This window comes from Hirundo rustica, chromosome 21 (assembly GCF_015227805.2).
Source record: "Hirundo rustica isolate bHirRus1 chromosome 21, bHirRus1.pri.v3, whole genome shotgun sequence".
NCBI classification, from domain to species: domain Eukaryota; kingdom Metazoa; phylum Chordata; class Aves; order Passeriformes; family Hirundinidae; genus Hirundo; species Hirundo rustica.
In genome coordinates this window covers 1,066,514-1,078,376 of record NC_053470.1, presented here as the reverse complement: position 1 = coordinate 1,078,376, position 11,863 = coordinate 1,066,514, and the positions used below count along the sequence as shown (strand labels likewise).

General features: G+C 54.0%; 1 protein-coding gene across 1 annotated transcript; it reads right to left on the bottom strand.

Annotated features, from left to right (window-relative positions):
- Positions 1 to 1,472: 1,472 nt before the first annotated feature.
- On the bottom strand, positions 1,473 to 10,994 carry LOC120762068 (uncharacterized). The gene is made up of 9 exons (XM_040084081.2): positions 10,893 to 10,994; positions 9,915 to 10,028; positions 7,183 to 8,859; positions 6,485 to 6,584; positions 5,616 to 5,764; positions 5,335 to 5,447; positions 4,730 to 4,819; positions 3,609 to 3,731; positions 1,473 to 3,101 (listed from the first exon to the last, which is right to left on the bottom strand). The coding sequence occupies exons 1-9, from the start codon at positions 10,951 to 10,953 to the stop codon at positions 2,913 to 2,915; spliced, it is 2,616 nt and encodes an 871-aa protein (XP_039940015.1). The 5' UTR covers positions 10,954 to 10,994; the 3' UTR covers positions 1,473 to 2,912.
- Positions 10,995 to 11,863: the final 869 nt, after the last annotated feature.

The following is an 11,863-nucleotide window of genomic DNA, read 5'->3' as shown; positions in this document are numbered from 1 at the left end:
GGGAAGCTGCCCTTCCCCTCTGCCCGCCCCGAGCCAGGCGCACCCACTCCACTGACACGTCCTGGGCCATGGCACTGAGTCAGTTCCTGTCCCCATGGCACCGCTCTATTCTCCAAGGGTGAGCTGGCTTTTTCCTGCCACTGGAAAACACGCTTCTTTTACATTCTTTTTAAGCCCTTTTTCCATTGACACGGATGTCTAGACTCCACAAAGGGCAGAAGGAAGGTGGGACAGCCCTTCTTCCCGGGTTGTTTCCAGCCCCAGTGGGACTGGAGAGTTGGCCGGTGCACAAAGAGCCCCATTCATGAGGTTGTTTTGTCTCCCAGGGTGACCTTTCAGGCCTAAAGATCTCTGACATATTGACAATGCAACCAAAATTGGTTTCAGAGGAGTCTCTCCTGGTTTTCCTCCCCCTGTGGTGGAGGTCTGAGGGTAACCTCACATCCCTTTCTGTCCCTCTTACCCAGAGCACGGGAACGGAGCCGTCCCTTCCCCCTGAGCAGGAGGCCTGGAAAACCATTTTTGACCATAACCTCTGGTTTTAGTGATGAAAATGCTCTTGCTGATAGCCCAAAATAGATCTGATCCGTGATTTCTCAGCGCGTGTACCCAAATATTCAAATGTTTATCTCAGCCCATTCTGACTGAAGTGTTTTGGATTTGCCACTTAAAACAGAATTTTTTTTTCCTCTCTCCGCTTCTCTTCAAAAATGTTTTGCTTCCCCTTAAATGCTGGGAAACTGTGGAAATAGTAGAAATATTCTTTTGCCTTGATTTAAGTGAAAGATCCCATTTAAATCTCCTTTTCCCTGAACTGTTCCTTCCTGGTACACAGGAGAGCTGTGGGTGGGGTAAAATCAAGCCTGGAATGAAACCTCTCCTTGTCTCACTTCAGCAGAGTGAGAAATGCTTCCCCCCCACGACCTGAGACCGAGACCAACATTTTCTGTGAATAAAAACCAAAAAAATATGGAGACAAAGAGGAAAATGGATTCAGATGAAGCGTCAAGCAAAAACCACAATTTTTTGAGCCACTTTTAATTTGTGCTACACTAAAAAAATCACTATTGGCAGCACAGGGCAGCAGCACCCCTGGTGTGTTAGAGTCAGGGCAGTTTTCCCTCACCAAAATGCTCTGTGATGTCTCAGCACCACTCCAGATTCTCACTTCTTACCCCATTCTCTCAGTTTTTGGTGTTCATGGGGTTTTTTTTTAGTAATTAAGGGGTGAAATTCAGCCCTGGAATTTTTGAGCTGGTGTCAGGAGCTGCTGTGAGGAGTTATCTTCTCCCTCCCTCCTCTTTCCCACCCAGGAAGTGTCACAATTTGATTCCCTCCTGAGTTCCTGCTTGGGTCCTTCACGGCCAGGAACCCCAACACCCAGAACCCCACAAGGTTTTGTCATGATTGCACAGCTCTGGGTGAGATCTCTTTATTGAAAATATTTTATTGCTTTCTAAAAACCAGTTTTAATAAACTCCATGGAGACGTAGGAAGTAGACCAGCAGAATTATTGAGCACACTGAATTCTCTGGAATTTTCTCTGCAGGAAGAGGGCCAGCTCTGTGAGGACAAGCTGAGGAGACCCCATTTTGCCAGCACCACTTTTATCCTTAAATTCCAGCACAACTTCAGGTGAAATCAATGATCGATGGATTGGTTTCAGCACCTTGCACCTGAGTCAGGTAAGAATAAGATCAACAGTTTTTGGAGACAGAATGAGCCATAACTGCAGTGTTTGCCACGGAAAACTCCTCGTGAAGGTTTGAGACTCCTTCCCAACTCCTCCTGGCCAGCAGCCACCACTCCACACCGCCTCTCCTTCCTAAAAAGTCCATATCTTCCATTGCTACACTCCAGGAGCCATCCCACCGTGTCCCAGTGATGCCAGTAAGGTCATGGGTGAGCACATCTCCGACTCCCTCCCTGTATTTCAGGAGTTTGCAGAGAAGTTGGGCTCCTAGAGAAGACAAATGACTGCCTGGAGTGGCTGGAATTCCTTCCTCTGATCCTATGGATTTTGCACTCTGGAGGAAACGTGCCACGAGATGGGGAGAGTTGGGCTGTAAGGCAAGAGACCAGCTCCTGGCATCCTCAAACACATGGAGATTGTGCTCCTGAAATTCAAAACATGGGAAGGGAGGGTCTTCCCTAAAGCTCCAGCACCTTTAAGGATATACTATTGGATGGGAATTCCACCCTGACACTGAGTGTGAAGCACAGAAATGACACCCCAGGCCACGGCATTTCCGTGGAGTGTTGGGTTCTCCCAACAGAGGAAAGACGTCCCCAGTGGGGTCGAACATGGGTGGCCTCCATTCTGAAGGAGACACAGCAGGAGACTCCCCCAGCTCCGAGCCCAGGCTTTGCCAAGGCCGTTGGATCCACCAGCAAAGCACCTGGACACATCTCCCCTCCTCCTCTCCCACGTGGAGTGGCACCTGGGGACATGGGTCAGCGGTGGCCTTGGCAGGGCTGGGGGACAGCTGGACTCGAGGATTGGAAAGGTATTTCCCCACCTAAAGGATTCTGTGTGATTCAAGTTTCATGCAGTGTTTTTCCCCCACCACGTAATTCTGCACCGCTTCACCTCACTCCATGCCCCAAATCCAAGGAATTCCCTCCCAGTGACAGGGATGAAGCTCTGTAACTCTGGGGCCAGCCTGTCACCAGAGGAAACCTTGCTTTGGTGGTGACTGATCTCCAGGGAAAGCTGGCAGTGTCCCTAAGGGAAAATTTTCCAGCTGGGTGCCTGTGGTTCGCGAGGCAGCGCCGCGCTGGGATATTTGAGCAGTGTCCATAGGAAGAGGAGTGAGTCACCCCTGCAGCTGGGGAGCCTCTCCCATTCCTCAGTTTGGCCCAAACGGCATTTTCCAGAAGACGACGTCCCGGTGAGCACAGAGCTGTGGGAGTCAGAAGCGGGTGTGATGCTCGGAATTGGGAGTGGGATCCGGCGCTGGCTCCGCCAAGGCAGCTCTGCCCACCCCGTTGTGCACCGCATGGCCACGGCTCTGGAGCTCTTCCCGGCCTTTTTTGGGGCAGGTGCCACTGGTGGGGTCCACCAGGTGTTTCTTCTGCACCTGCTCCAGGATCTGCAGCACCTGGAATGAGTAAACACAGCTGGGAACGGGTTAGGAATTAGGGCAGAGCGCCGATTTCTTCTCCAGCTGTTGAAATAATCAAATAATCATAAAATAATGGGTTGGAAGCGACCTTTAAAGATCCCCCATTGGCAGGGACGCCTTCCACAAGATCTTCTCCTTCAAGTGTCCGGCTCGGTTTTGGGATGGCACAAACCATTTCTGCGCTCCGAGGTCTCTGGGATGGGTGAACGTGGAGAGCCTGCCCCATGGAATGTCCATCACCTTGGATCCCAGAGCCCTTCCCAAGGATGAATCAGCCCCACCCTGCCCCATTCCCCAGCTGCACAGAGGTGCTCCGGAGCAGCATCAGCACAGAAGCATGGAACTCTGCTCTTGTCCTTTCCAGAGCCCGGGACAACTCCTCACGCTATCACTTCTTTGTCTCTGTACTGAATTAGGAGGCCTCAGGTTGAAGCTCATTCAATGGGGAAAGGGGATGGAAATTAAACCCAGCTGAAATTTCACCTGAGACTTGGGGATGATGCCGACTCGGAAGAATCCAATGTTCCCACTGTCGATCTTGGTGCAGTCCACCACGGTGGAGGCAATGTTCTCTGGAGAAGGCCCGCCACAAAGAACTGCATCCACCTAAAAACAGCAGATTTCCACACCAAATCCCCCTTGGAAAGGGAGAGCTCTCACTCTCAACAGCAAATAATCCTCATCAAAGGCAATGCTGCTCCTTCCTGCCCCACTGCAGTGACACCAGCACTAGATTTGGAGTGAATGAACCTCCAAGCAAGGACAGGGAGAGCTCTGTGGGGTGCAGGACAGCAGCACGGCTCAGGCAGGTTTACAGCAGCTGAGGAGCTCTGGAGAAGTCCCACCCGCAAAGAAAATGTGTAGGAAGTTTTGATTCCTGAGGAGTTAGAGGTGGAAGATTTGTATCGCCTCTTGTTTAAAGCTGCCATGATGACACAAAACGTAAAACCCTCAGAATTCAGCAGTGAAATCTTAGAATCACAGAATCATCCTGAGTTGGAAGGATCCACAGGCACCCTCAATCCAACCCCTGGCCCTGCACAGGACCCCCCAGCAATTCCACTCTTCCAAAGGCTCCTGGAGCTCCAGCAGCCCCATTCCCTGGGGAGCCTGGGCAGCGCCCAGCACCCTCTGGGGGGAGAACCTTTCCCTAAAATCCAACCTAAACCAATGAAAGGCCATGACCATGGCGCTGCTGTGAAAAGCCAGGAGTATTTTGGAGTTCGGCACCAGTTTTAGACCCCAGCCTTAGATGGGAACCCCTCAGTTCCCACGGCCCAATGTCAGCTGGAACCCTGGCACATTCAGGCACCAGGATCTGATTGCTTGTAAGCAAGAAGGAATTTGTTATTGCTCCCATCATCCCGTGTTAGGATATGAACCGACTCACATTGCCAAGCCATGACTGCACTGTGTAAAGCAGAAGAGGTTGGGTTTCACACCAAGATCTGTGTTTCAAAATCTTTCTCCTTGACACCAGCATGAGGAACACCCATGAGATATTTTAAATCAGAGGCTTTCCCAGTTTCCCGATACCATCTGTTGGTTTGCCTTCTGGAAACAAAGGGGTTGCATTTTTTCCCACCCCCACATCTCCTGGTTACCTTATCTCCCAGCTTGGCGTACACTTGGTTGTGGTGGGTGGTGTCAGCCTCTCCCGTTGGGTTGGCTGATGTGACCACAATGGGGCCAACCTGGAGACAGGAAAGTGGGAGTCAAAGCTCTGAGCAGGACTTTTGGGATAAAACAGGTGACTCCAGCTCTGAACTTCATCTGTGACCCAGGAGAGAGCTCAGTGCAGCTCACCCAGGTGAGGCACCATCTTCACAGGCAGCTGCAGTCCCACCAAACCGCGTTAGAGTGACCAGCACTGACAAATTTGGGTTTAGTGACAATGGCCATGAAATGACATCTTGCTTTCCAGCAACAGCACCTGCCCAGACCTAGAACACTCAAGGTACCACAGTTCCCGTGGTACCACTTTCTGCACCTCCTGAAGTTATTCTGGCCTCAGAGAAGTCCATGCTTCCAACAGCGTTCTACGTTGGAAATGAAGCTGTGTCTGTTAAGGGAATTCTCCTGATTTCCTGACCTGGTGGTTGCTCCTTTTCCCCTCTTTGCTGCCATAAAATCCCTCCCAGCTGCCTGCAGACCCCAGCCCTCCTCAAAGAAGGGGTCTGGTCAGCAGGGCTGAGGTGCCGTGACTCACCAGGTCGATGAGGTGTGTGGTGACAGAGCAGTCAGGGATGCGGATGGCCACACTCTGAGGCGTTCCAACGTACTTAGCAGAGTCCTTCATGCCCAGGAAATCCACCCATTCACCTGCACCAAAGCAGAATCACCCAGCACTTAGAGATTTACATCAGTCCAAACACAATGATTGTAACAGGAACATCCCTGTGGAACGCGTGGTATTGCAGGGGTTCACAGTTCCAGGAATTTCAAACCCAAAGCTCTCCAGAGAGCTTGGAATTAACAGCACCTCCTCACCTCTGGGAATGACCAAGCTAATGGGAGATGGCCAGGCAGCCTCCATGAAGTCCCAGAGGAGGGGAGTGAACAAGTGCTTGGCAGGTTCCAGCTGCTTTAGGCTGGAAATCCAGAGGGACATGGGGCGATCCTGAGCCTGGCGCTTGGACCTGGAAAGAGGGAAGAAAACATTAGCCTGGAAGTAAGAGGAGCATTTAAATTCAAGGGAAGGAATTAAATTCAAGGGAAGGAAAGTGCTGGAAAGGTCTAGAGCTGCGACAAGGGGTGCAGGCTCTGCCCCAGGTCACCAGTCTGGAGTAAAAGCAGGACTGTTCAACAACTGACTGAGCAGGAAGGGACATTAATGACTATTCCCAGTCAGGAATGTCTATTCCAAATCAAGGCTTTAACTTCTTGTGTAGCGATGGGTAACGGTCCCAAGGGCCCCAGATCTGAGGAAAGCCCACCAATATGAGGGGCTCCAGCTTACAGCAAGAGGCTGTTGTCACCAGAGGGGTTTTGTTGTGACAACATGTTCCTCCAAGTAAGAACAATAACCCCCTGCCCCATTTGTCACCGGTGTGGGTTTCTCATGGTGTCCAAACCACCCGGCTCCATCAGCCTTCAGTACCCCAGAACACAGCTACAGCTCAATTCTCTCCTTTCCTCCCCTGGATCTTCTCCCCACGTTGCTGTTCCCACCAAGGCTGAGCTGTCCTGCTCTCACTGGGTGCTGCAGCCAGCACTCAGTTGCAGCTCTGAGTTCCTGAGTTCCTGTGTTCCCGAGTTCCTGAGTTCCTGTGTTCCCAAGTTCCTGTGTTCCTGAGTTCCTGAGTTCCTGAATCCCTTCCTAGAAGGTTCCTGAGGCCAGCCCAGGTGCCAGCACTCACCGGTGAGCTTTCTCCACGGCGTCAGGCCGGCTGCAGGCGGCCACCAGCACATACACGGTGTCAGTGGGGATGCCACAGGTGCCGCCGCTCCTCAGGATATCTGTTGGCATGGGAACAGGGCAGGAGCCCCCGAGTGACAGGTGAGGGGTGTCATTCCCGTGGCAGAGGTGTCACACAGCGAGGTGCTCTCCTCTCCTTCTCCCAGCTCTGGCTGTGCATTTTCACAGCGTTCCTCCAAGGGGACATCTCGCATTTAGCGGGGTTCTGGGCCAGAGTGGAGGGAGCAAGGACCAAGCCTTGGCTCTGCTTTCTCTGTGCAAAGCTTGGGGTGGTGGCCCCAGCTTGGAGGATTCCTGGGTCTCAGACAGAGTGGTGACACAGGGAAATGATGCAGGAGACACAGCAGGGAATTTGCTGCTCGACCCAGCTCGTGACTCCTGTAACTTGGCCCATTTTACCAAAATGTCACCGCATCATCCAGGTTGCCACATCAAGGCCAGGTTGGATGGGGCTAGGAGCAACCTGGTCTAGGGAGAGGTGTCCCTGCCCATGGAGCAAGATGGGATTTAAGGCCCTTTCCCACTCCAACCATTCTGTGATTCTGTGATTGGGATAATGTCCTTTTCAGGGTGTTTTGCTACAAACCCTCCCGGAACTTCCGCTCCATCCCCACCTTGCACCCTCTGTTTTCCCCTTACCTGCAATTCTCTTGACTGAGGAAGCTTTCCTGGCAGGCAGGTGGAGGCACTTGGTGGTTCCTGCCCCGACACCGCTGAGCTGCACCATGGGCCTCCCCATGGGAAAGCAGCAACCCTCAAAGGTGCTGCCGGACAGCGCAGCCAGGAAGCAGTAAAAGCTGACCAGCCCAAAGATGAGGGTGGCAGCGATGTCGTATCCAGCGGGAAGGGCATGAATGGCATCCAGCAGGAAGCTGACAGCGATGAGCATGAACGTGAGGGAGTAGAAGAACCAGGCCACGTTTAGGAAGAGCGAGCAGAACACAATGAAGCTGTTGAAGAGCATGAAGGCGACGATGCCCACGGCCGCGTGGAAGCTTCTGGCGGTGCCGTAGAGGCCACCGAACCTGGTCAGGCCCCAGATGATCCACATGACGGAGTAGAGGATGAAGGCACTGCTCTCCAGGGTTTTACCCCGGGCAAAGGCCACCGAGCCGCCAAGAAGCTTCAGGATCCCACCAGCTACCACCACCCACGGGATGACGACGGTGGCAAGGGGAGCCTGGGGGTCTCCTGCGGCTGTTAGAGCAAAAGAAGCCAGGACACTGCAGGCATAGGCAAGGACTTCTGCGTCGGCATACTTGGAATAGCCCAGGTAGGGAGCGTGAAGGTCTGGGCCCTCCCGGAGCTTCAGGAGGCTGCTGCGAGCCAGGAGGGCCTTCACAGCACCCTTCCCTGGAGGGATCTTAGCCCTCGCCCTCACGTTGTACAGGTGGATCAGAGCCACCACGGCTGAGGCCACAAAAACGGCCACGGCCACGCCTTGGGGGCCACCTGCAAAAAAACCCCGGGGACTGCAAGCCAAGGCAATGCAGTAGGCAACAAAAACCAGCAAGTACAGGCCATCCACAGGGCTCTGGAGGGACAGGAAAAGAGCCAGGACAGCGAAAAGAATGGAGAAAACCACCAGGAACGGGGTTGGGAACGACGGCTCCTCTGGCTGCCAGGTGGGGTAGAGGAGGCAGTAACCTCCAGCGAACTTGAGGATGGAAGTGAAGCCGAAGGCCGTGGCCAGGAGAACATCCATTGCGCGGTAGGACAACACACAGATGCCAATCTGGTAGGTGCCAGCTGCCCACAGCCAGGGCAGGTGGCCCAGGAAGAGTCTGTGGGTGACCCCCAGGAGCCTGCAGGCGAAGACACTGGCAGACAGCATGTTCAGGAGCAGCCCGGGGGCTGCGAAGGGATTGGTGCTGCCAGCGCCGCCCCGGCCCTGCTCCCGGGCCTTTTTCTGGGTGAGGTCCGTGCCAGGCAGGACAACTTTCCCCTTGGTCAGGAAGTAGAGCATCCTCCCCAGAGCAAAGTAGCCCCCGACCAAGCAGACGAGGAGGTGGCTGCACGCCGCGGCCGAGGGCCCGAGCGAGGAGCTGTAGTGCAGGGCCACCTCATGGGCGCTGGCCAGGGACACGGCGGCAGCCACCAGCGCCAGGACGGGCTCCCCGCAGAGGAACCCCACCACGGCCACCAGGAGCAGGGCCAGCGTGAGGGCGGCCAGGCCGGGCACCAGGGCGTCCCCCGGCTCGGGCAGCACCCCCTGCCCGGCCAGGATGAGGATCACTCCATAGCCACTCCAGAAGGCTGAGATGGTCAGGCACAGGGACACCAGCAGGGAGGCATTGCCGAGGCTTCTCCGGATCCCTGCGGGACAAAGGGAGACAGGGCTGTGGTTTCAGACAGAGGGATGTGGGAAGCGGGAGTTGGGAAACGTGGGGAGCGGGATCACTACGGAGCAAGGATCAGCACAGGTCCTGCCTGATGATGGGTTTGTCCTGGAGAAAAGAAGGCTCAGGGGGACCTTATCACACCCTACAACTGCCTGGAAGGAGGTGGTGAGGGGTCAGGCTCTTCTCCCAGGGAATAAGAGACAGGACAAGAGGAAGGGGCCTCAAGTGGTGCCGGGGGAGGTTTAGATTGAGTATCAGGGAAAATTTCTCATGGAAAGAGTTGTCCAGCCCTGGCACAGATGCCCAGGGCAGTGGTGGAGTCCCCATCCCTGGAAGTGCTCAAAAGACACGGCTGTGGCACTTGAGGACACGGCTTAGTGGTGACCATGGTGATGGTGCTGGTTGATGGTTGGACTTGACAATCTTTAAGGTCTTCCAACCCGAACAATTCTGCGATTTGATGATTCTCCGATCTCATGTTATCATTGCTATGAGCTACAAAAAATAAATAATTCCACACTCATTCTAGAAAGCGTGGGGATTTTACTAGGCAGTGATTGTTTTCTCTCAGATAAGAAGAGGCACAGTTTCTTGGCATTTACCCACGGACATTTCAATCCATGGATGCTGAAAGCACTCTCGGGAAGCCTGGGAGAGAAATGGTGTGTTCAGTGTGTTAAAACTCTGAGATCCTGGTAGAGCATTTGTTTAAAAAAACCTGATTCCTTTCCTTGCCTATAGAGGAAAAATCTACTGTGCTGACCCAGAGCCATGGAACGGTTTGGGTGGGGAGAGACCTCAAAGCTCATCCCGTTCCACCCCCTGCCCTGGGCAGGGACAACTTCCATTGCCCCAGGCTGCTCCGAGCCTCATCCAGCCTGGCCTTGGGCACTGCCAGGGATCCAGGGGCAGCCACAGCTGCTCTGGACAACACACTCCTCTGGGAGAAGGGATGAGTGCTCCAAAGCCGAGCTGGATGTGCGAGGCCGTGGGAGGGAGGGGTCGTGCCTGGCCAGCCCCAGACCTTACCTGCATAGGCCAGGAGAGCCGATAAAATCAGCAGCAGGACTCCGAGGGCTGTGCTGGGGATCAGCGGGGCGGCTCGCGGGGAGCTGTAGAAATGCACGGCCAGCAAGAGAGACCCTGTGGGACACGGAAGGGGAGAAGCACAAAGAGCTGTAAACATGGCCCAAAATCCAGGAGAGAATCAGGGGGACTGGGCAGGGAAAAGAGGGGAAATAACAGCGCAAGATCTGCGAACAGGAAAGCCTAAGACTCGGTTTGTGCCCAAGGTCTCCCTTCTTTCTGGGTGCCTGGTCTGAAAAAACATGAAATTCACCATTTGAGGTTGCCCAGAGAGGTTGTGGATGCCCCATCCAATCAAGGTCAGGCTGGAGCAGCTGGGTGAAGGGGAAGGTGTCCCCACCCACAGCAGGGGATGGAACTGGATCGTCTTTAAGGTCCCTTCCAACCCAAACCATTCTGGGAATGTATGAAGGAGCTTGAAAGTTGCCAGGTAAAGGTAAAAATCCACGACTCCAGTTGTACAAAAGGCAGACAGACACGCACACCCTGCAGCTGATCCCTCCAGCCTTGTATTGACGGAAAACCGGCCGAAAAAATCCAGGAAGATGGAACACAAAGAAGGAGCAAGTGATGGGGAGTGAACACAGAAAACAGAGCTGTGAGGAGAAGGGCTGGAAAAGGAAAGGGGAGGAAACTGCATCCAAACTGAGATGATTTACTACAGCGACTCTGAAAAAGTTTGGATCTGCTTCCCACCCGGCGTGGAACGAGCACAGGACCTCAGGCCAGCCCTCGGAAGCCAACACAAATATTTTGTTGGCCGCCGAAGCGGGCGCTGGGATCTCTGGATCGAAAAGCTTTCCCCGGGCAGAGGAGCCTGCGGATAAACAGCCTCTTTAGCCCCCTTGGAAAGAGGGGGGTGTCCCGGAAAGCTCGTCGCAAGCCCGTGTCCCGCGGCAGGGTGCCAGGAGCGGTCCCTACCTGCGGAAATGCCCAGGAGCCCGATGCAGGAATGCAGTGACTCAGCGCCGCTGTCGCCCATCCCTGCGCGCCGCGCTCCCGGCCGAGGGCTGCACTGCCGCCTCTCTTTCCTCCCATGCTCTTTATAACCAAACCATCGCCGCTGCCGCCGGTCCTCCCTGCTCTCCACCCCTTTTCCCTACAGACCTCTTCTGTTCCTGCTCCTCTCTGCATGCGGGAGGAAATGCAAATGAAGCCCTGGCTGCAGTAAATTTGGGGCTGTGAGTCAGCGGGAGCTGCTGGTGGCTCCCTCCAGGGGCCTCTTAATTTTACTGTTGATTAACCCTTGTTAAAAAAGACACTTGGAAAATAAGGCTGAGGGTTTGTTGCTGTTGGTGCCTTTTTTTTTTTTTTTGCTCCTGCCAGTGAGGAAATTACACCGCTTAAAATGAAGGTTTTTGCAAGCGTCCACCTTGGTGGAGCAAACAAGCCCTCTGCAAGCCCAGCAGCTCCTTGGGGACCACTTGTTTCTCCTCACACTGACCACAGGCCTGCTGTTTGTCCCTGTCACGGCTCTGAATGCCTGGCACCAGCCCCTGAGTGTTGGAGTCCAGGGCATTCCTTTTGTTGCCCTGGAGGGTCAGGGACCTGGGCAGGGGGGTCTGGGACCCCAGCCCAGAGCTCAGAGAGACACTGGATTTGATCTCAGTCCATGGGAGAGGCTTCTTGCACTGCAGGAAGCATTGCAGGCCACAAGAGTGTGAAAAATAGTAGTTTAGTATATCACAGGGTGAAAAAACAGTGGGTTTGGGATTCTTGGCATTGAAGTGAATGGGGGCAAGATGGAGAATTTGGGGCGTTGTCTCCTTCTTCTTCCTTCTCCTTCCCTCACTCCATTTCTGCAGTGACGTTGGCACAAAGTAGTTAGTGAGGATTTGGTCAGAGTAAAGATGACCTTTTTAGTAATAGTGATAGACATTGGTAATAAATAG